Source organism: Suricata suricatta, chromosome 10 (assembly GCF_006229205.1).
Source record: "Suricata suricatta isolate VVHF042 chromosome 10, meerkat_22Aug2017_6uvM2_HiC, whole genome shotgun sequence".
NCBI classification, from domain to species: Eukaryota; Metazoa; Chordata; class Mammalia; order Carnivora; family Herpestidae; genus Suricata; species Suricata suricatta.
The window spans coordinates 56,637,548-56,664,190 of NC_043709.1; the positions used below are offsets into that span (position 1 = coordinate 56,637,548).

Sequence of the window (26,643 nt, forward strand, 5' to 3'; positions counted from 1 at the left end):
AGCCCTAAACAGCCACCAAATAATTGGTAGAGGTTGACACGAGAAGGTAGGCACTCTAGTAACCACCAGGGTCCTTCTCACCACCTCAGGGCCTCCCTAACGTGCCCAGGGGGTGTTTCTGGTCAGGGTATTTTCCGGCCATCTGACTCCTCACTCACCAATGCCACGTGCCGGAGACTAGGCGTTCATTAGACCTCCATGCCGGTCTACGCGGCGGGTTACTGTGGCCGGTTCCGGCCTTCGAATGTTGAAGGTCACTAGGTGGCCTCTTGAAAAGGGCTCACTCTTATCCGACTGTAGAGAGATACCGCTCTCCTCTCTCTCCGAGAATTCCATGGTTCAGACGCCGCCGTGTCCTCCGGAAGCTCGCGAGGCTTCGCGAACCCCCAGGCCTCGGCTTTCCAGCCCTCAACGTCTGCACGCAGGGCTGCAGCACGGTGTGTCGAGGCACCCAAGAATCCGCAAGGCTTCTGCGGACGACCCACTGCCTTTCTCTCATTGGGTAGCTTCATCTTTTCTCCGCCCCCAAGATCTCTGCTTCCCCCATGATCGGACCTAGGCATTGTCCATCCCAACTTCGGGCACCTGTCTCTCGTTCCACCCACTAAACGCCCTCCGCAGTTTTCTCCCCCTTAGATACCTTGCACTCCTCGCCCATCCCCCTCTAGGGGGGATTGAATGCACCTGGCTGTGGCCTGAGACCTTTAGAGACCGGCCCCTCCTCCTGCTGCAGCCCCACCCACTGGGCCCCCCCCCTCCCCATCCCAGGCTCCGCTCCCCAGCACAGAGCTCCCCCCACCTCGCGGCGTGCGCTACTTCTCCGCCCCTCCCTCCAACCACAGCTCAGACTCCTAGGTCGCTCGGGCAGAGCGGGCGGCGCGCTGGGGGGATGCGCTCTATGAGGGCTCTGCAGAATGTGCTGAGCGGGGCCGGCAGTCACTGCTGGCTGGGAGGCTGGGGTCACCTGAGCCGGAGCCCTCTCCTTGGCGGGGGCGTCCGGCACCACCTCAGTGAGGCCGCTGCGTTGGGCAGAGAGACGCCGCACAGCCACGAGCCGCAGCACCGGGATCAGTAAGGCTTGCGGGACAGGGGCAGGGGAACAGGCTCACTCCCACTCCCACTGTCGTTCTTGCCAGCTCGGAGTCCCCTGACCCCGAGAACGCATCTCATCTCCCCTCTCTTCTCCTCGTTCACTAGCCTGCGATGCCTTTTCTTTTAGATTTGGGGTTTTGGGTCCGCCGCGCTCGGGCGGTAACATGCCGTCCGCCCGGGAGGGCGTTTGGGCAGGTCGGTCCTCTGGATGGTGCCTGTCCAAGGTGCGTACTTAACTGGGAACGCAGATGAGCGCGGCGTGTCGCTTGGTGCACGTGTCTGAGCGCAGGGCCGTGTGCGCACCGCGCATCCTCACCTTCCTTCTCCTTCTAGGTCCTCGGATGTATTTTAGGGGATGAGTGGGTATGGAACAGCCTCCTCCTTGAATCTTGGTGTATTTGTGTTTATCTGTATGGTGTGTCTGTGTTTTGGCATGTCGTCACCGTTTAATGTGTGATGCGAGTGTATTATTATTGCGCAGGTACGTGCTTGTGTCGTTTGCATGCATATGTGTTGAATGTGTCCGTTATCAGGGCTCCTAATCTGTGGAATAAAGGTAGTTTTCCAGTTAGTTGTTGAATGAGGAAAATCATTCTAATGGAAAAATTATAAGGCGCAGATTTCCCAAACCAGAACCAGTCAGAACCGTTATTTGTGCTACTCAGGGTCCCTGATTTGAAAGGTTCTCATCCCTTGGGCTATTATTCCGCCCCAGAGACTGCACCTCTCTCCCCCACCCAGGAAAACTTGGTGGCTGAGCCTCTTTTTCTCTGAGACGCAGACGGAGCTGAGCAGGGAATTTTGTCCTTTCCAGAAGCCAACATAGACATTGTCCAAATAGTCCTGCTCTATGATAGCAGGAACAGAAAATGGACCATCTCTCCTGTCATTCACATATACTGATGACATTCAGAAAGACATGCACATCACAATTAAAGTAGCCAGATAGACACCGCACTGCCTCACCACCATTGGAGCCCCTGTCCTGACAAGTAACAGTCCAGTAAGGTATGATTTATTTTATTATTAATTATTAGGCTGTACTTTTCCATCAGCCACTTCTCAAGGAAACATGGAACATTTAAATTTTAAAGAAGGGGCACCTGTGTGGCTCTGTCGGTTAAGCATCCAACTTTGGCTCAGGTCATGATCTCGCAGTTAGTGGGTTCAAGCCCCAAGTCAGGCTCTGTGTTGACAGCTCAGAGCCTGGAACCTGTTTCAGATTCTGTGTCTCCCTCTCTCTCTGCCCCTCCTCTGCTCGCATTCTATCTCTGTGTCTCAAAAATAAACATTAAAACACTTTTTAAAATAAATTTTATTTTCTTAATGTTGATTTATTATTGAGAGACAGAGCATATGTGGGGGAGGGGCAGAGAGAGGGGGAGGCACAGAATCAAAAGCAGGCTCCAGGCTCTGAGCTGTCAGCACAGAACTCGACACAGGGCCTGAACTCACAAACTGCGAGATCATGACCTGAGCCGAAGTCAGATGCTCAGCCCACTGAGCCACTCAGGCACCCCTAAAAATAAATTTTAAAGAATAAGCCCCCTCTCTCTCATTGTACTCTGCATTCCAACTTTTCCCAAATAATCACCATGGGAGAAATGGTGGGATAGACCAAAGCCTTAATCTCTCTCACCTTTAAATCTTCCGTGGGATGGGAAGCACGTAGTATCCCTGGTTCCTTACACACACACACTTCCTTATCCAGTGTTGTCAGGTGATGGAAGTGTTTGGGGAACCTCGATCCTCCTGCCTATGGCTGCCTTTGCTCCCAGGAAATTCTTAGGGGACTTGATCTGGTGCTTCCTTGACCAAAAGTAATTGAGAGCACTGGGTGGGGATGGGCTCTGGAGTGTAACACCATGATGGGGAGAGCTTCTTCTGTTTGGGGGGTGAGGAGGAAGACAGAAAAGAGAAAATGCCCTATTATTCAGGTTCTTGTTTGTTTTTTTAATATTTATCTTTATTATTTCTGATTATAAAAGAAAAATAAGATAGAATCTTGAGAAGAAAATAAAGATCCCAAATTAGAGGTAACCATTAATATCGTGATGTATGTACATATATACCCTATATATGTATATATAAAGATTTTAACAAAAATAGGATTACAGTATTCATATTCTTTGATAACCTTTTCCATTTATAAACAGCTTTTAATACCAATGAATGCATATGTGTGTGATATTGTCATTTTAATGGCTGCTATTTAGCCATTTTAAGATTCCGTTGTATGAGATATCATAATTTATTTAACGAGTCTTCAATCTGGGTACTACATATTCTTGTGCACCTGTTCAATTATTTCTTAAAGTAAATTCCTTGGAAATTTTGCTCCCCAGAGACACCTGTCATCGATATCTTGGATAACCTTCTTAGAGATATTTTATGCATGTACCACCAAATACATGTTGATATTATTTTCCCTTCTTTTTTATAAAAATGTTATCATGCTACACACATTGTTCTGCACCTTGCTCTTTTACCCCTCAACATTATATCATAGATCAATCCATATCTGGGCCGATGGGTTTGCAATTTTCTTAAGGCTTGTGATACTTCAGTAGTATGGCATTATTTCCTGTCTTCCCGCAGCTTATAGGCACAGTGGCCTGCCCGCTAAATGTTCCTAAATAATTTCCTTGAGTTATTCCTCAGATATCTTTTTCCTCCCTTCTTCTATCACCAGATGGACTCTGTCCTCCTTATAGGCACTAGCCTCCTTGTGACAGTTGGATTTCCTCAGAAACAAGAAAATACCCCTCTCCTGGTATTCTGCCTGACCCTAAACACACACATGCCTGGTCTATGCCAAGCTTCCTGAGAGACTCTTAATTTTTTAATGCCTTGCTTCAATAGATAATATGTCCATATTTATATATACCATACTCAGTAAATAATGTATACATATGCAGATGGTTCAAAGTTCAAAATATGCAAAAAGATATATAGTGGGAAGTATCCCTCTCACTCCTTTTGCCCAACACTTGCTTCATCACCCTAGGGGAAGGTAAATCAGGCTTACAGATTTCTTTTTTTTTTTTTTTAACAAGTTTCTTACATATCCTTGCAGAAATATTTTGTGCCTGAAAAGACAAACATATTTTTTTCTTTTAAACATAAATAGTACCATACTATGAACACTGTTTTACAGCTTGTTTATTTTAGTTAATATGACATCTTATTTTTTTAACGCTTATTCATTTTTGAGAGAGAGAGAGAGCGAGACAGAACATGAGTAGGGGAGGGGCAGAGAGAGGCAGACACAGAATCTGAAGCAAGCTCCAGGCTGTCAGCACAGAGCCTGATGCGGGACTCGAACCCACAAGCTGCGAGATCATGACCTGAGCTGAAGTCAGACGCTCAAATGACTGAGCCACCCAGGCATCCCTTAATAGGACATCTTAGAGGTCATTCCATACCAGTACTGAAAGAATTCTCTCATTTCTTTTTTTGTACTGCATAATATTCCATTACGTGAATATACCATAATTTACCTAAGCAGTTCCCTGTTGACACAAATTTACATTGTTTCTAGTATTACTAACTATGCAATAAACACGAATACGTTATTTTGTAGGAATGTAAGTGCAATTACAAGATAAATACCTGGAAGTCATATTCTTGGGTTGAAGAGATTTAAAGGATCTTAATCTCAAATAGCTGTCATATTTGGAATGATCTGATAAAATAATTTCTCTAAATCTGTTAATATATTAATAGAATCTTGAAGACCAGAAAGTCTTTAATACCTAGAATTTTAAGTGCTCTAAGCCAGCAAGAGAGATACTTTGGGAAATAGGAGCCTTTCTAGAAACCTAACTTGGTGATTTTTTATTGAAGATCCACTGTGTGCTAGGAACCTCGCTCAATGTTAGGAAGACAAAGATAGCCAGAACACAAAGACCTAGAGGGAGGGGATGGGACAATGTGCAAAATGGGTGAAGGGAGTAGGAGATTAAAGAAAAAAAAAGATGTTTTGTATTTTTACATCAGAAAAATTGGAATTAGAAATTTTTATATCTTGGGGCACCTGGTTGGCTTAGTCAGTGGAGCATGCAGCTCTTGATATCAGGGTTGTGAGTTTGAGCCCCACACTGGGTGTAGAGATTACTTAAAAATAAAATATTTAAAAATTTTTTACATCTTTTTTTAATGTTTATTTTTGAGAAAGAGAGTGCATGAGGGTGGGGCAGGGGCAGAGAGAGAGGATCTGAAGCAGGCTCCTCACAGCAGAGAGACCCACATGGGGCTCAAACTCATGAACTGTGAAATATGATCTGAGCCAAAGTTGGACACTTAACCAATGAGCCACCCAGGTGCCCCTACATCTATAATCCAAAATATCATCAGAGCTGTTAAAGATTTTGCAACGTACTTTTTTTTTTTTTTAAGTAGACTCCATGCCCAGCATGGAGCCCAACACAGGGCTTGAATTCACAACCCTGAGATAAAGACCTGAGCTAAGATCAAGAGTTGGATGCTTAACTGAGTGAGCTACCCAGGCACCCCTGTACTTCTAATTTAGTAAAACTAATGTTGATTCTAAACACACACACACACACACAGATCTAACAGTGGAGCAAAGGAGTCTTCTGTCAGTAAGATAGTATGTTGTGTCATACCAGCAGCATAAACAATATTGGGAGGTTTGAGGAAGCTTTTATAGAATTAGGAACATTTAATCTGGACCTTGAAAGATGAGCAGGACTACCATGTGAAGGAGAAAAAGGTAATTCCATGCAGAAGTTGCAGCATAAACAAAAGCCAGGAAGCCTAACCATGTCTGGCCCATGGGGACCAACCTATTACCTGGCATAACTGGAGTATTGGGACAGGGTGGAGTATAGGAAAAGAGTGTTGGTAGGTTTTAAAGAGCCTTGAATGCCATACCAAGAAATAACTTTGTGTGTAGGCACTGGGGAGCTATCAAAGGTTTTTGAGTAGAGAAATGATATTTGAGTTTTAGAAAGTTAACTGGCACATTGTGGAAGATGGGTTGAAAGTCAAGGGAGGGTGGTAGCAGTTAGCAAACAGACAATATGGAGCTGCTGATGAAGCATGGTTTACTGAGCATTTGCTTTGCCACAAAATGTTATGTTAATTAAGCCTACTTCACCCATGTAAAGTAGACATTAATACCTTTATTTTACAGATGAGGAAACAGGTTCAGCAATATTAAATAACTGGATTTACTATGCATATTAGGGTCACACAGCTATTAAGGGGCAAACTATAGTTCTCTCTACTATGCCATGCTGGCACAAGGGAAGAAAACAAGGGGGATTTGAGAGACGTAGTGTGGGTTGCCAACTGAACATGGATGTAAGGTATGGGAATTATCCAAATGATTCCACATTTCTGGCTTGGTGCCTGGGTGAGTGATACAGCGGTTAAGCCAAATGGGAAGCACAGAAGAGGAGCAGAGGGAGGGAGGGGAAATGACCTCAGGTTTGGACATTTTGAGTTGGTAGTGCCCTATGGGACATCTCGAAGACAGAAATGGAAGTTTCTAGAAGGCAGCTAGAAATAAAGGTCTGAAGGTTAGGAACAAAAGAAAACTAGACAGTAAGAGTTAAGACTTCTCAGGGCAGATGTGAAAGTTGGAAATCTAGGGCTAGATCAGATGGTTCAGGGAGGAGGCACAGAGTGAGGTCACCTATCTACTTATAAGGCCATGTTCTAGGAGGAGAAGCAGGGAGCAGTTCTCACGTTCCTATCCTCCTCCCCTATTTCTGCTCCCAAACAGTGATTCATCAGAGAGTGGCATGCTATCCCGCCTGGGTGATCTGCTCTTCTACACTATTGCTGAGGGACAGGAACGAATCCCTATCCACAAGTTCACTACTGTAAGTTCCTCACTTCCTGCTCAGAACACTGATCCTTCAGGATCACTGGAAAGTGCAAGGACAGAAAAGCCGAAATGTAGGGCAGCTAATGGGCTGCTTCATGCAGATGAAGAATAGCAAATGGTAGTAAATATCTAGACTCCTAAGGCAATCCCGTCTCTGGCCCATGGCAGGAAGATTAAACCCTCTGACTCAGCCATTCTTCTTGGTTTGAGACTGTGACCCAGGGAGTTCAGAAACCAGCTTCCTTGATGAAGGGCAGGAAACCTTTATTAGTCTCCATAGCTGTACCATTCTTTCCTTTCTTAGTCTGCAAACCCATTTGTTCCACCTCTTACAGTAGTGGGGACTGAGCTAATTGTTATCATTTGGGAAAGAATATTAGGATTGCATTGCTGTCCTTGTAGTTGACCTTACCAGGCTTTTTTTTTTACCCTAAAGGCACTGAAGGCCACTGGACTGCAGACATCAGATCCCCGGCTTCGAGACTGCATGAGTCAGATGCGCCGCATGGTTCGAGAGTCCAGCAGTGGTGGCCTCTTGGACCGAGATCTCTTCCAAAAGTGAGGGCCCCAGAAACAAGGGCACCACTCACAAAACTGATGTGGACATGGACTATAATAGTAGGGAGGGCTCGTGGGGATTGGATAGTTCGACTCTTCATTTTATTACTTATTTATTACATGAGTAACATATGAGAACATGCATTTGCTCATTATCCAAGTTCAAACAATATAGAAATATGTGTTCTCCTTTCCCTCTGTCCCCAGTCCCAGTCCCCTTTCCCAGAAGTAAACATTGTTAACAGAAAGTGGGTATCTTCTAGATAATGTCCTATGCATTTACATACATATAGGAATATATGTAAATATACTTACATGACTTAGGATTCTTAAAATATAAAGATGACCCACTATACATTTTATATGGGTATTTTTTTTCTTATATTCCAAGACACTGTCTTGGGGTCTTTCCACATCATTACAATCCCTCATTTTAGGGGCAAAAGGGACGTAAGACCTAGAAAGATAAAGTGACATGCCAGAGGTCATACAGCTGTTGGTCCCAAACCTCATGACCACTCACTCCATCTTTATTCCCAACTTCCACGGCTCCAGAGTGAGTCACAGCTGCATCTCTCCAGCCCCCTAACCCAATCGTGTCTGGGATCCAGGTGTGTGAGCAGCAACATTGTGCTCCTGACTCAGGCATTCCGAAAGAAGTTTGTCATTCCTGATTTTGAGGAGTTCACGAGCCATGTGGATCGCATCTTTGAGGATGCCAAAGAGCTCACTGGAGGCAAAGTGAGGGCCAGGGGACTAAGGGAGGGGCAAGGGCTCTGGGCCAGATATACCTTGCTTCTTGGAAATTTCCTGGGGCTGGGAATCCATGGATGAGAGATGAGAAGCAAAACCTCTAAAAATGGGGACAAGGGCTTTATGTATTTCTATACATGTAATTTCTAGATCAGGTGAGGGAATCTGAAGTTTCTTAGGGGACAAGTGGCATAATGGATTCAGTAGAACTTTAAAAGAGACCTACAGGGCAATTGAGCCTAAGAACCAAAACCCAGAATTCTCCTCTTTTTATCTTCCATGGGCTTTACTGCCATATTTGTAGGAATAGAGCTACAGAAAACTAAGGCCTTCTTGGACTTAAGTTTGGGTGTCCTTGGGAACAACAGGCCAGAGGGAATCCTGTTGCCCTGCAGATGACAGAATTTTTACTTTTATCCTGACCCTGAACCTCATCTCTGTTCCCCCTCTACACCCATATCTCCATTCTGCCTGTTTTGTCTCTCCACTCATGCCCAGGTGGCGGCCTACATCCCTCAGCTGGCCAAGTCCAATCCAGACCTGTGGGGCGTCTCCCTGTGCACTGTGGATGGTCAGCGGTGAGATGCTGGGTGAGAGGAAGGGGAGGTAGGGCACAGGTGCAGAACATAGGCTGACCCCTTTCATGGCACCTGTCTGCCCCCAGGCACTCTGTGGGCCACACAAAGATCCCCTTCTGCCTGCAGTCTTGTGTGAAGCCCCTCACCTACGCCATCTCCATAAGCACCCTAGGCACTGACTACGTGCACAAGTTTGTGGGCAAGGAGCCCAGTGGCCTACGCTACAACAAGCTCTCGCTGAATGAAGAAGGTGAGCACTACCAGGGCTCAGACCATACTCATAGATGTCCCTCTTCTTTTTCCCACCTGTCCCCCCAGCCTTGTTTATTTATCTGACTTTCCTGATTTAGCTCTGTCATTTCATCCTCCCCAGCAAAGAAATTTTTCTTGTCTAACCTGCAGAGCAGGCAGGCTGTAAAGGAGGCTTTGCTCAGCAGCTAATAAGACTCTGGGTGGTTTGTATTTCTCCAGGAATTCCCCATAACCCCATGGTCAATGCTGGTGCCATTGTTGTGAGCTCCCTGATCAAGGTCAGTGCCATCCTAGCCTTCTGGAAGGTACTGTTCTCTAAACCCCCTTGTTCCTATATCCCTCATATCTGCCCAGTTCTCCAGGGAGACTGCTGGGCCTTAATTCCTTTCAGGGTCCCCAGGAAGTAGTGAGGGTGCAGCGAGGACCCACATATGGCAAAGATGTCAGTAAAAGGAGGTGTACCTTTGTCCTCACCCCTGGGTCTGGAGCCCACAGCTTCCTGGCCCTTAGAAAAGTGAGCAGGTCTTGACCCCTGCCTAGTACTAAAGACCAAATGCCAGACAAAGGGGGAGGACAGCACTATTGGGCACTGATTGGCCACTTTTGGGTGAGGGACACAGAAAGAAGGGTGAATGGCCAGGCTAGGGCAACTATTCACGTCACCTGAAACTGTCAGTTGGCCTTGAGCAAGGCTATCAGGCTGGTCTGTCAGCTGTAGGTCTCCCAGGGCTTGAGCAAGAACCTGAGAACAGTGTGGGCCGCAACACCCCAGAGCCAATCACAGCCCTTCCTGGGGAAGGTGGTGTTAGGAACCCTCCCCCTTGGGACTCAGGTGTCAGAGTCCCTATGGTGTTGACACCACAGTTGACATGTGCAGGAAGCAATGGAGTGTCATGGGGGTGGAGTGGGAGACTAGGTTCAGGCTCTCCCTTTGCCCTGGGATAGCTCTGTTTACAGTACTGTAACTGGCACCTGCCTCATCTCATTCCCATCTAAGTGGGCCTTATAGGACCTGACACTCAGCTAAAATCTTCAGCTTTATTTCAGTTATCAATATAATTGATAATTGATAATATAATTGAGTATTATATGCAACACACCTCCTTATCCCATTCCTGTCACTCCAGTTGGAGATGGCTGTGGGAGTCAGGGATAGGATAGAGTATGGCCCCAGCTTGGGCCATAAGGGATGAGGATGGGGATCAGGAATAGGAATAGAGCTTGGGGACAGGATTGGAATCAGGAGAAGGAAAATGAGAGTCAGGGATGAGGGCTGGAATTGAGGATGGAAATGGAAGTGAGGTGCATGGATGGGTGAGACTCACAGATGAGGTGAGGTTATTTGCACTCACTGATGATAAAATCTAAATGGTTTGGTTTTTTAAATCATTGGATATGATATGCAGGCATACAAAAAAGTCTTGGTTGTGAAAAAAAAAAAAAGTCAATAGCAAAACCAGTCTAAGACATTAACTTCACCAGGTCCTCTGACACTCCTGTCATCCTTTTAGGCTTGGAATGCTGATCTCTCTCCCTCCCTCTCTCTCTCTCTCTCTCTTTCTCTCTCTTTGCAGATGGACTGTAACAAAGCAGAGAAGTTCGATTTTGTAAGTTCCTTCATACTCAGCCCCTGGCTGCTTTTCTCCATGGCATGTTATCCTTCCCAGCTGCCCCAGTGCCTGGCTCTAACCCCACTTTGATAATGCACCAGCCCATACTAGAAGCCTTATTTCCAGAGGTGTGGGGATCTCTGGCCTCAGAGGGGAAAGCCTCTTGAGTCCCTGCTGGGATAAGGACTGAGGAGTTCAGAAGAATTAGTCAGGCTAATATGTGTTTAGTAGAGGTTCTCTCTCACGTGGTGCCTTCCATGCTCCTTTTTCTCTTTTAGGTGTTACAGTATCTGAACAAAATGGCTGGGAACGAATACATGGGTTTCAGCAATGCTACGTAAGGCCCTGTTCATAGGATTGGATGAATACATTGTGGGGTGTGTGCACGTGTGCATGTGATAGAGAAGGGGGAGGTGGTAATAGAATCTTAAGAGTAAGAAATCCAGGAGAATTTTGGCCACCCAGCTTTCTCTGAGCCCCTTCATTGACCTTTGTTTACTTTGTAAAAGAATTTGTTCCAGTTAAGTTTTTATTTATTTTGAGAGAGAGAGAGAGAGAAAGAGAGTGCATGTGTGTGCAAGCGTGAGCAGGAGAGAGGCAGAGAGGAGAGAATCCAAGCAGCCTCCGCACTGTCTGCACAGAGCCAGACGTGGGGCTCAGACCCATGAACCACGAGATCATGACCTCAGCCAAAATCAAGAGTCCAACGCTTAACTGACTAAGGCACCCAGGCACCCTTCCATTTCTACTTAGTACTTAAGAAAAGCAGTAGGAGGGTTTATTCTTAAGCCCTTTCTTGACAAGTCCCTCAAGGCCAAAATGCTCACCAGTTTTCACCAAACTAGATGACTAGACAGTTTTGGGTTTGGTTTGTTTTTTATGCTTTACAATAAAGTTTTTCCCAGTGCTTGCTCAGGGTCAGAAGTTTCCTCCAGTATTACTGTGAGAATTTATACAGGGGCTGATTTAGTTTGACACGTGTGATCTAGTTCTGTCTCTCTCAAGGAAGGTATTTTTTCCCCTTCTTACACCCACCCTCAAACATCAAGTACTAAATTGGGTGTTTGCTTCAGATTCCAGTCAGAGAAGGAAACAGGGGATCGGAATTATGCCATCGGCTATTATCTAAAGGAAAAGAAGGTAATTGGGAGAAGCCGGCATAGAAAGTTCCTGGGAATTCTGCAGCTGGTGGAAGGGCAACTGGGGTTGGGGACTTTGGCTGAGATCCTAGCAATGTGACAGGGTCTGCTGATGGCCTGAAAAGAAATGCTCTCCCTTCTTCTTTCTTACAGTGCTTTCCTAAGGGGGTGGACATGATGGCTGCCCTTGATCTCTATTTCCAGGTGAGGAAAGACTTCTGTTTAGCTCCGGGCCAAAGGAACACGACAGACTTCCATCCGTGCTCTGACCCACAAGAGGGATGCTCCTCTTCAGTGGTTCTGGTGTTCTTCAGAAATACCAGGGGAACTTTTTGAAAGATCAGGATGCCAAGAACATTGCTCTACACCCAAGAACACAGTGTTCACGTCCACATTGCAACCTTACTTCTGCCTTGTCTCCATAGCTGTGCTCCGTGGAGGTGACCTGTGAGTCAGGCAGTGTCATGGCAGCCACCCTGGCCAATGGCGGGATCTGCCCCATCACAGGAGAGAGCGTGCTGAGCGCTGAAGCAGTGCGCAACACCCTCAGCCTCATGCACTCCTGCGGCATGTACGACTTCTCAGGCCAGTTTGCCTTCCATGTGAGTGCTGCTGGCCCTGCCGTCCATTTGCCATCAGTCCAGAGCCGGGAAGTGAGGACACAGAGTCTCTGAAAGTTGAGGATGGAAGCTTGTTCCTGCCTCTCATTCACTAACTTCCAGACAGGCAGGGAATCCTTAGGGGAGTTTGTCAAACACACCAAGTCCCTCACACATATCAATACATGATGCTGCAGCTTCTGAGCCACTCTTCTGCTGCTTTTCACGTGCCTCGCCCTTCTCTAGGTGTCCGTTTAGATGTCACTTCCTCAGAGAGGCCTTTCTGACCGTCCTGTCTCCAGTAGGCTCCCCTCCCACTTCATTCTCTATCCCTGCACCCTACTTCATTTCTCCTGTCTTCTCATAAGCTGTGATTATTTTTATCTGCTGATCATGTATCTCCTACCACCAGAATGAAGTCAAATGATACTGTCCTAGTTCTAGGGCAGCATCAGGCATAGGGTAGACACTCAACAAATATTTCCTTACTGAAGCCATAAACTTAGGAGGAGAGAAGGCAGGAGAAGAGTGAGAAAAGCTAATTAACAAGCCAAAATGTTGAGATGGATATAGCTTAGCCAATGCAGTTATTTGAGAGACTAATTTATTAATCCAAACTTGGGGGCACCTTCAGCTTATCCCCGGTTTCAACTTTGTCCCCAAGGTGGGCCTGCCAGCCAAGTCAGCTGTGTCAGGAGCCATCCTCCTAGTAGTACCCAATGTCATGGGAATGATGTGTCTGTCACCTCCACTGGACAAGCTAGGGAACAGCAACAGAGGCATCAGCTTCTGCCAGGTAAGTTACTTTGCATGTAGGACTTAATGTTTTTGAATGAGTAAATGAAACAAGTTTGACCTCCTACTAAGTGCAGGGAGTAAGTAAACAATCTCTTTGGCTTACAATTCTAGAAGTTGGTGTCTCTCTTCAATTTCCACAACTATGACAACCTGAGGCACTGTGCTCGGAAGTTAGACCCACGGCGTGAAGGGGGAGAAGTTCGGGTAAGGAAAAGCCCACGGTGGCTTATAAGAATATTTCAGAATAGAACATTCCATAATGCTTTAGCAATACTCTTGGCTAAGCAATACTCTTGGCTAAGCAGTCATAGGGCAGAGCTGGGCACAGGTGAGCTCAAAGTCACAGTTAATCTCAGGTGGGTATGATTTGTTTTCCAGAACAAGACTGTGGTCAACCTATTATTTGCTGCCTATAGTGGAGATGTCTCAGCCCTTCGAAGGTACCAAATAAACACAGTAAAATACTCCTGGTCAGAGATCTCATTAGGAGTCAACAGAGCAAAATAGTTAAGTGCTTCAGCTTTAGAGACAGATAAAATGGACACTGCATTTAAATGAGATTATTTTAGGGGTGCCTGGGTGGCTCAGTTGGTTAAGTGTCTGACTTCAGCTTAGGTCATGATCTCACAGTTTGTGAGTTCAAGCCCTATGTTGGGCCTTGTGCTGACAGCTCAGAGCTTAGAGCTTGCTTCAAATTCTGTGTCTCCCTCTCTCTGGCCCTCCCCCGTTTCTACTCTGTCTCTCTCTCTCTCAAAAAAAAAAAAATAACACTAAAAATTTTTTTAATAAGATTATTTTAAGTACAGTGACTGCCATGTTATTAGAATTTAATTAACGGTGGTTACCGTTAGGATGAACCTGGGTCTTAAGAGCAGACTCCTAGGAAGTAATTAAGGACCCTGCCTCAAGTAGATCACCAGCATCAACAAACATATAGGCAGTGATGTTTCTGGAAGCATCACATCCCTGTGTGATTTGGGAGTAACAGTCTCATCTGGGTATAGAACATGATTATGCAGTGTATACAGATCTTAGCATAAGCTCTGTTTTACTTTTTCTAGAATCCATCCAGTCTGACTTCCACTTCAGAAAAGACACTGGTGATTCTAGGCTGATCTGGGTAACTCTAGCTATTTTCCACCACCCTCAGGTTTGCCTTGTCAGCCATGGACATGGAACAGAAGGATTATGACTCCCGCACAGCCCTGCATGTTGCTGCAGCTGAAGGTATCTCAAGGTTAAACAAAAGGGGAAGCAGATCTTAAGACCCTTTCTTTAATATATATATATATTTTAGTTTCTCTCTCTCTCTCTCTTTTTTTTTTTTTGGAGGAAACTCTACTCCCAACGTGGGGCTCGAACTCACAACTTTGAAATCAAGAACCCCATGCTCTACTGACTGAGCCAGCCAGGCACTCCCCAAGACCCTTTCTTTTCTAACAAGAGTAATCCCTATCATATATGCCCTTAAGATTACAAGGGCAGCAACTAGATTGTCCAGATGTCCTGCAATTTCCAGGCCAGCTATTATTGGGTGCTACAGGGAGCAAAATTGGAAGAGGCCTTTCCCGTTTTGGTTCAGACTCCAGCTGCCAAAAGTCTATACTGATGTTAACACCAGAAGGTTCAGGTTCTATGCCATCTCATTTTCCTTCTGCCCATATTCCTAGGACACATCGAAGTTGTTAAATTCCTGATTGAGGCTTGCAAAGTGAATCCTTTTGTCAAGGACAGGTGAGTAGGATTAAGGTCAAAGGGGGGCTGGGCAGCAGGTTTTCTCCCACTGCCCCCCAGCCACCACAGTCATGTATTTAACCATAGTACTCTTGATGTCTTCTTTGCCTGATCATGGGCTTTGTTCCTTTCAGATGGGGCAACATTCCCCTGGATGATGCCGTGCAGTTCAACCACCTGGAGGTGGTGAAACTGCTTCAGGATTACCAGGACTCCTACACACCATCTGAGACTCAGGCTGAGGCAGCCGCCGAGGCCCTGTCCAAGGAGAACTTGGAGAGCATGGTGTGAGCATGGGGTGCACACACAGTTCCTGCTGGAGAAAAAGCATGAGCTGGCCACACTTACCCCATAACCACCAAACATGCTATGGAGAGCCGCACAGCTTCAGTGGGGACCAAGACTTAGGCTACTGCTTTCTGTGAGAGTGAAAATACCCCATTCCCTTGGCAGACAGATTATAGAGAAGTGCCTTGGTAGACACATGCAGTAGAGCAATCCATGGAGACTGACTTTCTTTGAGGTACAGCCTAAAGGTTTAGTCCACTCAAAATCATCCCAGGTTTTCACCTAGGTCCCCTCTCCCTCTCCCTAAAAACCATCATGAGAAATACTCTGGTAAAGGGGCCCTAGCCACCATGCACAGGTATATATCCACAGAGGAAGTGGGGTGCTATGCACCAGGCTTTAATAGTCTGGAGAGTCTGCCCTCCTTGGCCAGAAAGTACTGCTGCTACTGCTAATTTTTTAGACAGAGAAAGTATTTTGTGCTCAAATAAACTTTAATTACACAAATTATTATATTTGTTAAACCCAGTCCTTTCTCTCCACAGGGACATTCAGCTGCATCACCATCATAAAGGTAGAATAAGAGGGAACCACAAGGTCAGACAGAGCCCAAACAGTACATATTTCACATACATACTCATCCCACCACATTTTTTTTTCTTCAGTGCTAAATATAACTGTATCCTGTTGCAGAGGGGGTGGGGGAAGAGTGGGCGGTAACATGTAAGGGTTTGGGTCTGAGCCGGCCCAAAAATGGATTGTGCAACACCTCAGGGCTCCCTCCTCCCTCTGGAAGTTCCAACTGTGGCACAAGTATCTTGTGTCCTTTGATCATAGTTGTAACTGGCCCAATGATTAGAACGGATTGACCAGATGTCAGGGATGTGCAGATTAAGGCAAATGGACTCTGGGTGGGGAGAGCTGCAGCTGGGTGGGGCTGAGAGTCTGGCACTGAGGTACTGGGGAAGGAGGGCTCTGTTTCATTTGGACACAGTAAAGCACTTCCTGAGGGAGCCAGAGCCCAGACTCTGTATGTACTATAGGGAAAGGGCCAGGTCATTGACTATACCACTCCTCCAGCCAGAGGTAGAAAGGATTTACTGGAGAGATCCTGTAAAGCCCCAAGGTGGGGAGTGGGGTGCGGGGAGACATTACATGGGGGCAAAGGGAGGCAGAGGTATCACAGTGATGAATAAATTCAAAGTTTGAAAGCTAAGACCCCAGGACTGAATGTAGTCTGAGGTCTGGGCACAGGGAGGAATAGGGACTGAAGGAAGCCAGTCAGGTTAAGTACACTCAGGAATGTACTGCCTAGGAAACTGGCAGTACATTGGGGGAGGGAGGGGAGAGGAAAAAGACATTACACAGAGGACCTAACTCTGAATTGCAGGAGTTAGGTTGCTTGGCCACAAAACTAAAAAGTTTCAGACAGTTTCACCAGGAAGCTACCCAAAAGAGCATGATTGGGGACTCCAGTGAAGGACATACTAGAGGCCTTTAGGGACTTCAAGCCCTGAGTGGGTCAGCAACTCTCCATCCCAAAGTGCAAAGGCAGGTACCACTGGACCTCGGAAATTTGTCTGTAGCGTGTGGACCACAGCGACCCTGCTCACATCCACCAGACTCAGCTTTTGCGCCTCATACTCCAGCAGCAGCCCCACCTTCTCTGGCTGCCCCAGGCCCTCAATAGGGGCTTTTTCCTTGGCCAACATGGTGTGCCACTTGCGCTGGGCATACATGAACACCCAGGAACGATCGTCAACACCGATGCAGCTATCCCGCGACATATCCACATCGGCCACTCCTATCCGGAATTGGTGGGAGCGCTTCACTGTCACTTCCCAGTAGTGCCTGCCACTGGTGACCGCTGTGTCTGCCAGCACTACGGCCCATTCCCGGAAGCGCTCCACATTCAGGGCCAACTTGGTGGGCTCCAATCCTACTATGCGATACTTGACACCTGTGTCACCTCTGAAGAGCGCCAGGCTGCTATGGGCGGTTTTTTCTTCCAGCTTGAAACTGATGCCTGTGAGCAGAGCAAAGAGATTAGATGATGATGGGGGTTAACAGCCTGGGTCTAGTGATATATATGTATTAATGATCTGAAGCAGACAATCATGCGCTCATGAGGAAACAGGAAAGTGTAAGAATGTCACGCGGGCAAGAGTGAGGCACTTGAATATGGGCTTTCAAACTGGGAAAGCCTCGGGATAAAATAAAACAACAACAAAAAACTCCAACAGATTGTGTCCCAGGTTTGGACTCTCAAGACCAAAGCAGATTGGGGAGGGGAAATGACCCAAGGGGTCTCCGGGGAATAACGGAAACCGTTTTGGAGGTAAAAGAGTGTCAGATAATCCTACCTCTCCGGGCTTCCGCGGCGGCAACCCTTAATCGTCTGGCTCCCCAGCGGCACAAGCAGTGCGAACGTACAAAAGGCAGCGCCATCTTGCGCCAGGGATGAATAGGGCACGCCCTCTGGCCTGAGACCCGGCCATCTGCCCGCCGGCTCCTTTCTGACGTGATGCACGAAAGCCAGCCGCGCAGTGTGATGACGTAAGGGCCCCAGCGTTACAGGGGAGTCGCCATCTTAGTGAGTTGTGTCCTAGGTTGCGGACGCTTGTACAGTTTTTTTCTTTTTTTTTTTTCCTGGGAATGCTGCTCACATTTTTACCAAGTAGAACCTTCAGAAAGATGGTGTAGCAAGATGTCAAAAAGTACAGATTTTAGAACTAAACAGTAATCTGATTCAAACCAGCTCCTCTGTGTGACCTTGGGCAAATCACTTATCTGAGCTTTAAATGTTCTCATTTGTAAAACAAAACCCTTTAGACCTTGGCAAAAATTATGTAAATACTGTAAACTTTGGTTTTGTATGTTGAGAGTTAACTGGAGAAGGACTCAAAATCCCTACCCCATGTTTCTTTCCTGATGTGTAAATCTGTATATCCAACAACCTATTAGAGATTTCTACTTGGATGTACCCCAATCCCACCCTGCCAGTGACCTTAAAATTAACGTGTCTAAAACTTACTTCGTCTTCCCTACACAGGCTTCTCCGCGTAGGTTCCCTGACCCGATGAACTGGCAACCCATAACCAGCCAGTTGCCCAAGCCAGAAACCTGGAAGTCCTTGATTTCTGTCTCCCTCATCTCATATATATGATTGTCGTTGAATACCCATCACATTTCTCCCCTGGTGAGAATGCATTAGCTTTCTAACTGGACTCCCATTCTCCCCAGTGCTGCAGGGAAGGGAACATTTAAAGAGACAGCTACTTATTTCCTTCATTAGGTTCTTAAGAATGGTTTCTTAAGAATTCTTAGGAATGGTGATTAAGTCTTTTTTTTCTCTCTTGACCTAAAGCCTCAATTTTACCCTTAACACAGGGTAAGTACTGTTGTTTTTGTGTTAGTAAATGAATGAGGATAAATGGAGAAAGTGGGCTCACAGTCTTGGGGTGAAATGGCTGATTCATTCTTTCCACCAGGGGTCAGCCTGGACCAACCTTCACATCCTGCCTAATGTGTGTGAGAAGAGAGGTTTCTATTTCTCTCTTTTTGTTAATGTTTTATTTATTTTTGAGACAGAGAGAGACAGAGCATGAGTGGGGAGGAGCAGAGAGAGAGGGAGACACAATCGAAAGCAGGCTCCAGGCTCTGAGCTGTCAGCACAGAGCCCAACGAGGGGCTCGAACCCACGAACATGATATCATGACCTGAGCTGAAGTCGGAGGCCCAACCAACTGAGCCACCCAGGCGCCCCTCTATTCCTCTTAAGCCTAGGAGTGAAGAAGGAATGGAGGAGAGAATTCCTTCTGAAAAGTCCCGCTCTCAGTACTTTGCATTTTGGAGGTAATGAGAAGAAAGTTCCTGAGTTGTTTCTGTAGCTTTTCTCCTTCAGTTCCATCCTAGATGTGAGAGCTGAAGCTATAGATTCCTCACACTGTCACTTATTCCCTGCTCAGGAAATAGCTTCTTGCCTGTCTTCTCTTATATGATTTTACTTACTTTCACAGACCAACCAGCTATCTGATAAACTCACCTTTATCATTGAGATGATTACCTACCTCGCTGCTAATATACAAGTAATTAATTCTTTTTTCTTTTTTTAATGTTTTATTTATTTTTGAGAGAGAGAGAGAGACCGTGTGAGCAGGGGAGGGTCAGAGAGACAGGGAGACACAGAATCCGAAGACAGGCTCCAGGCTCTGAGCTAGCTAGCTGTCAGCACAGAGCCTGATGCGAGGCTCGAACCCATGAACTGTGAGATCATGACCTGAGCCAAAGTTGGATGCCTGACCAACTGAGCCACCCAGGTGCCCCAAATTCTTAACATTTCCATGCATAATAATTAAGTGGTAGAGTTGACATAGGAACGGGGAAAAGACATTCAAGGTGTAGAGAACAGCTTCTGCTAAAGCACTGGGTAATGAAACAGAATGAGGTATTTGAGGAGCCACAAAAAGCACAAAATTGCCAGGGCCTAATGCTGGAGAGATATGAACAGTTGGAAAAGTTAAGGCTGAATTATGAAGAGTCCTGTATTCATAGTAACGTATCTTTAATTTAATGTTTATTTATTTATTTTGAGTGAATGGGAAAGAAAGAATCCCAAGCAGGCTCCCCACTGCCAGTGCAGAGCCCGACTCAGGGCTTGATCTCAGGACCTGTGAGATTATGACCTGAGCCAGAAATAAGAGTTAATCGCTTAAACTTTACTGACTGAACTACCCTGGCACCCTCATAGTAATGTCTTTCAGGAGTTCAGGAGCTGTTGAAGGGACACAGGGAAATGACAAACTACAGGTGCTTTTATAAAGATAAAGCCGGCAGCAACATAGAGAATAAATTGGAGAGGGAATGAAACCAGAAACAGGGTCAAACGGCATAGAATTTTCAGGTGAGACATGGTGTGGGTTAAGTCACCTTAAAGATAGAATTGGTAGAGTTCTGGTGACTGGTTAGGTGAGAGTGAGGATACAGGAAGGAGTCAAAGCTGATTTATAGGTTTCTGATTTAATGATTGGATACAGGAGGAAAGGCGTGTTTGAATGGGGGAAGATAATCCATTCTGTTTCAGATAGGCTGTAAATGAGGTATTTGGGTGTCTGTGGGACACCCAGGTGAAAATGTTCAATAAATATATGGATATAAATTGGGGCACCTGGGTGGCCCAGTCAGTTAAGCATCTGACTTCAGCTCAGGTCATGATCTTACTGACAGTGAGTTTGAGCCCCATATCCAACTTTGCACTGACAGCACAGAGCCTGGAGCCTGGTTCAGATTCTCTGTTCCCCTCTCCTGCTCATGCTCTGTCTCTGGCTCAGTCTCTGTCTGTCTCTCTCAGTAATAAATAAGCATTAAAATGTAAATAATAAATATATGGATATAAATTTTGTGGGAGAGGGGTGCATGGGTGGCATAGTCAGTTAAGTGTCTGGCTCTTGATTTTGGCTCAGGTCATGATCAGCATTTCATGAGTTCGAGCCCTACATCAGGCTCTGCATGGATGATGTGGAGCCTGCTTGGGATTCTGTCTTTCCTCTCTGCCTCTCCCCAGCTTGTGCACATGCTCTCTTTATCTCTCTCTCAAAGTAAATAAACTTAAAATTTTTTTAATTAAAAAAATAAATTTTGAGGGAGAATAGACATAGGTGAAGTCGTCCAAGGAAAAGATGTCACTAGAATAATTAGGGAATAAATTGATGGTGCAATCCTAGGGAAAACCAGTATGTGAGATAACACATATACTGTTAAGTACTTAGAACAGAACCTAACTATAATGAGCACTGGTCTTCCTGGCTTGGAGTCGTATCTGACTCCCTAGGAAAAGAAGGGGAGAAGGAGACAAGTACAGGATGTTTCAGTCTATTTTCATTCTGTTTCTTGGATTACCCCATTTCTAATATGTGGAAGCTCTTACCTGAACCAAGTGCTAATTAGAGCCCTTAACTATGGATGGGAGAGGATGATGCACAGAGCTTGGTGATTGTTCTGGACTTTGCCAGGAGTCAGCAGTCAGCAGAGCATAACCAGAGAAAGAGAGAGAAGGGGGGCCCTCAGGAGCTAGCCAAAGGGGCTGCTAGGCTGGCTTGTGCTATGCTGGGGCCTTTGTCCTATGAAACTGTCCACACAATGGAGCCGGGTTACATGCTGATCTGGCATTCTGAATATGGGGCTGGGATAGAGATTCCACATGGTAGATGGAGAGATGGATGTTCACCCAACCCCTCAGGACCATATTTCGATTGACACACATTGTAATTGCCAGAGAGGGTGTCCAATAGTTGATAATCATAAATTATGTTTATGTCTGATGAATTCATGAATCAATTCATTTATATTTTAAGGCAGCTAACTTATTGTATATATTGCCTGGGTATATCTCATTTGGTCCTCATACAATCCTGTTAGATCAGCAGTTTATATATACATTTTTAAGTTTATTTATTTTTGAGAGAGAGAGACAGAGTGAGCAGGGGAGGGGCAGAGAGAGAGGGAGAGAAAAAATCCTAAGCAGGCTCTGCACTGTCAGCACAGAGCCCAACATGGGGCTCAAACTCACAAACAGATCATGACCTGAGCCGAAACCAAGAGTCAGTTGCTTAACTGACTGAGCCACCCAGGTGCCCTAACAGGTTATATATTTTTATGAAACCCAGACCTAGGTTATTCTTTAGGTCTCAATGATATGGGCTGGCCAGGGAATAGCTTCAGAGAGGTAGTAAACTGGTCCTGGATAACCTCAGAGATGGGTATGGTATTTACAGGAAACCCATGTGGAGAAATGAAACAAGACAAATCGCTCTGCCTGCAGATTCCCTGAGATTTAGAGATGCACTCACGCACTAATATTATGGATTATACCTCCTATGGCACCTCTAGGAGACTGAGAAATGGAGCCTTCTTTATCGAAGAGAGTATAATAAACTTAGGATCCCTAGACCCAGCAATATAAAGAGGTTGGAAGGCTGATGGTTAGTAACGAAGAGATAACTCAGTCTACTGTAGAGATAGTTGAGACTCCAGGATGATCACTACTACAAGCAGTTAATATTTAAAATAACTTTGTAACTACTCCAAGTTTGTTATTTTTATTTAATGTTTTTTATTTATTTTTGAGAGAGAGAGAAACAGCGTGAGCAGGGGAGGGTCAGGCGGGGGGGGGAGACACAGAATCTGAAGACAGGCTCCAGCTCTCTGAGCTAGCTGTCAGCACAGAGCCCGACACGGGGCTTGAACCCACGAACCATGAGATCATGACCTGAGCCAAAGTCGAACACTTAACCAACTGAGCCACCCAAGCGCCCCTCCAAGTTTGTTATTTTACAAATCCTTTTTCTCCAATTCCGTAGTTCTTAGTAGGAAAAAATTTTTAATTAAAAAATTTTTTATGTTTATTTATTATTGAGACAGAGAGAAACAGAACATGAATGGGGGATAGGCAGAGAGAAAGAGAGAGGGAGACACAGAATCTGAAGCAGGCTACAGACTCTGAGCTGTCAGCACAGAGCTCAACGTGGGGCTCGAATCCACAGACCCTGAAATCACTATCTGAGATGAAGTTATATGCTTAACTGACTGAGCCACCCAGGCACCCCAGGAAAAAAATTTTTAAATGGTTGTATGCTTACTTAAGGCCAGAACAGAGAAAGGTGGAGAATCTACAATTAAAAATTCTGGCAACCTCTGAAAAGAACCCCGAATACAAGAATGAAGTAGAGTGATAGCAAAAAAAAAGTGAGCAAGTTAACCAGAAAAGAAGACAAAGACAATTTAGGGTCTGTCCTGGGTGATCCCAAGAGTGTTGGACTCCAGGAATCCTCTCCACTCCAAGGCAGTTTTCCTCAAAGGAACTGTCCTTTGCAGATTCCAAGGCCTGGTTGCCAATTCAGCCTTGGTACCTTCTCACTGGCTTGCTCTGTTTCTGGTGAGGAATGGAAATATCCTTAGCTTGCCTTCCCTGGAATTCTCATTGTCTTCCAGATCTTCTCTTTAGTTTTCCTCTTTACCTCTCTGGCCCCTGAAACCCAGGTTTATAAAGATGATTAAGAAGTGGAAAGATGAGTCTCTACCTTCACTGTGAGCACTTCTGGTGGACAGAAGCCGTTATAAGCTCTTGCTCCTTCCTTAGTGAGTTTGGGTCAGAGGGCTAAAGAGAAAGAAAGAGCTTAGTATAGGAGAAAGAAGGGCCAAGGCTGGGGAGAGTGGATACTTAGGTGTGAGTATAAAAGTCTAAGGCTCCCTTATGAAGACCACTGACTGGGTAGGGGTAGCAGGTTGAGGAATGAGGTTCCTCCTATTGGTTGAAGAAAGGACACAAGATGTTCTCTAATCACAAGAGTGTAGTGTAGCTCTCACCTCTCTGGCTGCCTCTTCCTCCAGAGAAAGCACCTGAAACACTTTGCTCCTCATCCCAACTCCACTCACCTAGTCCTAGAAAAGCAGTCTCCAAATTGCTTTAGGGACACTTTGTTTGGGACACCAAACAGACACTCTGAACCTGACTGGTGAAATAGTGATCTAGGAGATAAAATTCCTGCAAAGAGGAGAAACCACCATCTTTTTCTATAGACTCCTTCCTTCTATTGAAACAGAACTTTCTTCTTCTCTGTTGTAAATCCCAGTTCAAGCAAATGGGAGCCTATTTTCTGACCACTCCTTTATTCTGTCCTTCAGTCCTTCCTTCCTCTCACAACAGGTGCTGACGGAGGGGGCAGTAGGTGCAGGATGAAGAGGCTAAGGCCTAGTTGGGAGAGTTTTTTGAGGGGGCAGGGAAAGGAGAGAGGTGGAGGAGGAGAGATATGGGAGACCGGTGGGATAAAGAATGGAGCACACACTGCCAGCTCAGACAGACAGCCTGATCTCACTTTCCCTCCCCTACTTATCTCCCAGGACCTATAGAACAAATGGTTTGGGAGAGATGTGCTGGCTGAAGGCCTGGGCACCCTGGTCTTTGTAGAGGCTGTTCTTAGGGCCTCATGCCCCAGTAGGAGCTCTGTGCTAGGCACAGTCCCTCAACCTTGCCTGAAGAGCTGGTGGTGGTGAGCCTAGCACAGATTTTTGATATGGGCCCACACAAATCCTGCCCTCACTCGGGCACTGCTCTGTGCCAACTGGCTTGCCCCCTCTAAGGGGTGTCCCATGTCCTGGCCCAGAGCACAGCAGCCATCTTGACCTTGATCCTTTTCTACCTCGCACTGCTCCAGGGGGCTGTAGCCCAGCTAGCCATCGAGGTAAGCAGCAGGTTCCCTCTTCCTGACTAGGGTGACACTAGGTAGGACTTTAAGGAATGAACAAAAGAGGGGGCATCCCTGCTTTGTGCATCTTCTCCTTTTGTCACCTTCAGCATGATGCAAATAGGCCAATGAGTAAGGCTCAAGCAACTCAGGAATTTCAGTGACTTGCTACAGATCCTTTGCTTAAAGCATTCTTGGTGGATAGATGGTAGGGCCTGCGGGAAGCAGATGAGAGGATGTTTGTGTCCTCCCACCTTGGTCCTAGCATCTCTGGTCTTCTCTAGATGAACAGGCTGGGTCATAGGCCACGGTCTGGACATGGAGTTTTTCTCCACTGTCAAGCAGGTACTCACCATGTGTGCTGTGGCTCACCAGCAGTGACTGGAAGCAGGTGGGCCAGGCAGTCTGGCAGTGGGTTTCTCAGTGACTGCTGGGCCAATAGCGTTGGTAAGAACCCAGCCCGAACAAAGCAGGTGCTTGGGGAAGGCTGGAGTCCACTCCTTGAGGGAGACACAGCTGGCTTTTTTTTTTTTTTTAATTGAGACAGAAACAGACATTGAGTGGGACAGGGGCAAAGAGAGAGGGAGACACAGAATCAGAAGCATGCTCCAGGCTCTGAGCTGTCAACACAGAGCCCAACACAGGACTCTTGAACCCATAAACCATGAGATCATGACCTGAGCCAAAGTCAGACACTTAACAGACTGAGCCACCCAGGCACCACTGTTTTTTTTTTTAATTTTTTTTTAATGTTTTACTTATTTTTGATACAGAGAGAGACAGAGCATGAGAGGGGGAGGGGCAGAGAGAGAGAAGGAGACACAGAACTGGAAGCAGGCTCCAGGCTCTGAGCTAGCTGTCAGCATAGAGCCCTGATGCAGGGCTCAAACCCACAAATGTGAGATCTGACCTGAGCCGAAGTCGGAGGCTTAACCGACTGAGCCACCCAGGTGCGGTGCCCCCACTGTTTTGTTTTAAAAACCTAGGCTAATAGAAAACAATAAGTTTTCTAGTTATACGTAAGTCTATGCAAAAACTCAAATGAGTTTTTGAGAGCTCATACTGAATTTGAAAGTTTGGCATTCAGGTAAGTAGCCAATGTGAAAGGAAATGGGCAGGGATTCAGTTCTCCGTAAGATTCTCATCAATATTCGATGAGGAATAGAGAGTAGAAGTTGGGGCACCTGTCTGGCTCACTCAGTGTAGCATGCAACTCTTGATCTTGGGGTCATGAGTTTGAGCTCCACGTTGGGCAGAGAGAGAGAGAGAAAGGTAAGAAAGAAGAAAAGAGGAAAAGAAAAAGAAGGAAAGAAAGAAGTTGATAGCTTCAAATAAGGAAATCTAACCATTGTATTTGCTGTCTACAAAGGCACCAAATTAGCTGCACTTTGCCCTTCTGTTCTATATTATAAGGGGCTATAGAGTTGGTGATTAGAGAGAAGCTCTTTCTGTTAATAAAACCCTCTACCAACCAAGCCAGACAGGTGCCCTGAGTTTTTTTAACCTTATAAAAAGATTATCATGCCATGTATAATCTTCAGGGCCTTTTTTTTTACTTGATATTTTATTGCTAAAATACATCCGTATTATTGAGTATCACTGCAGTAGTTCACTCATTTTGACTGCTGAATTAATTTTCCATTGTGTGAAATATATGTGTATATATACATATATATATGGAGAGAGACACACACATATATCACTGTCTATACATCCATTCTCCTATTGATGGGTATTTGGGTTGCTTCAAGTTTCTGCTATTGTGAATAATGCTGCTCTCAGTATTCTTGTGCATATCTGCTGGTACAGAAAAGTTTCTCTTGGGGTCTATAAATGAAATGAAATTCCTGGGTCAAAAAGTATGTTTATTCATCTTTTTTTAATGTTTATTTATTTTCGAGAGAGAGAGAGGGAGGGAGGGAGAGCATGTGCACAAGGGAGAGGCAGAGAGAGGGAGACAGATGATCTGAAGCGGGCTCCACACTGACAGCCAAGAGCTAGATGTAGGGCTCAAACGCACCAACACTGAGATCATAACTTCAGCCAAAGTCGGATACTTAATTGACCGAGTCACCCAGGTGCCCTTGTTTGTTCATCTTTATAAGATGGTGTTCTACTATGTTCCCAAGTGATTATTCCAATT

The 26,643-nt window shown here is 45.7% G+C and overlaps 2 protein-coding genes across 5 annotated transcripts; one reads left to right on the plus strand and one right to left on the minus strand.

The window, feature by feature from the left end:
- Positions 1 to 810: 810 nt before the first annotated feature.
- GLS2 (glutaminase 2) lies at positions 811 to 15,768 on the plus strand. Of its 4 annotated transcripts, XM_029954617.1 has the most exons (20): positions 1,010 to 1,071; positions 1,426 to 1,455; positions 1,907 to 2,100; positions 6,845 to 6,944; positions 7,386 to 7,507; positions 8,119 to 8,248; positions 8,759 to 8,838; positions 8,925 to 9,088; positions 9,310 to 9,368; positions 10,665 to 10,697; positions 10,979 to 11,037; positions 11,774 to 11,840; positions 11,993 to 12,043; positions 12,265 to 12,441; positions 13,103 to 13,234; positions 13,348 to 13,440; positions 13,615 to 13,676; positions 14,387 to 14,463; positions 14,907 to 14,970; positions 15,105 to 15,768. In XM_029954617.1, exons 4-20 carry the CDS (start codon positions 6,864 to 6,866, stop codon positions 15,259 to 15,261), a joined length of 1,608 nt encoding a protein of 535 aa, XP_029810477.1. In that variant the 5' UTR covers positions 1,010 to 1,071; positions 1,426 to 1,455; positions 1,907 to 2,100; positions 6,845 to 6,863; the 3' UTR covers positions 15,262 to 15,768. The 4 variants fall into 4 exon arrangements, with proteins under 4 accessions (XP_029810474.1, XP_029810477.1, XP_029810476.1 ...); XM_029954616.1 differs by lacking the exon at positions 1,907 to 2,100 and having other exon boundaries at positions 1,023 to 1,071; XM_029954614.1 differs by lacking the exons at positions 1,426 to 1,455; positions 1,907 to 2,100 and having other exon boundaries at positions 811 to 1,071.
- Positions 15,732 to 17,749, minus strand: SPRYD4 (SPRY domain containing 4). The gene is made up of 2 exons (XM_029954618.1): positions 17,622 to 17,749; positions 15,732 to 17,284 (listed from the first exon to the last, which is right to left on the minus strand). The coding sequence occupies exons 1-2, from the start codon at positions 17,704 to 17,706 to the stop codon at positions 16,746 to 16,748; spliced, it is 624 nt and encodes a 207-aa protein (XP_029810478.1). The 5' UTR covers positions 17,707 to 17,749; the 3' UTR covers positions 15,732 to 16,745.
- Positions 17,750 to 26,643: the final 8,894 nt, after the last annotated feature.

Bases quoted from the DNA above. Each gene is read 5' to 3' on its own strand.
- SPRYD4 (XM_029954618.1), bottom strand. From the start codon at position 17,706: ATGGCGCTGCCTTTTGTACGTTCGCACTGCTTGTGCCGCTGGGGAGCC. The intron at 17,285-17,621 runs GTAGGATTATCT...CTCTGCTCACAG, and splicing joins CGCCGCGGAAGCCCGGAGAG to GCATCAGTTTCAAGCTGGAA.
- GLS2 (XM_029954614.1), top strand. From the start codon at position 890: ATGCGCTCTATGAGGGCTCTGCAGAATGTGCTGAGCGGGGCCGGCAGT. The intron at 10,698-10,978 runs GTAAGTTCCTTC...TTTCTCTTTTAG, and splicing joins AAGCAGAGAAGTTCGATTTT to GTGTTACAGTATCTGAACAA. The intron at 11,038-11,773 runs GTAAGGCCCTGT...TGTTTGCTTCAG, and splicing joins ATGGGTTTCAGCAATGCTAC to ATTCCAGTCAGAGAAGGAAA.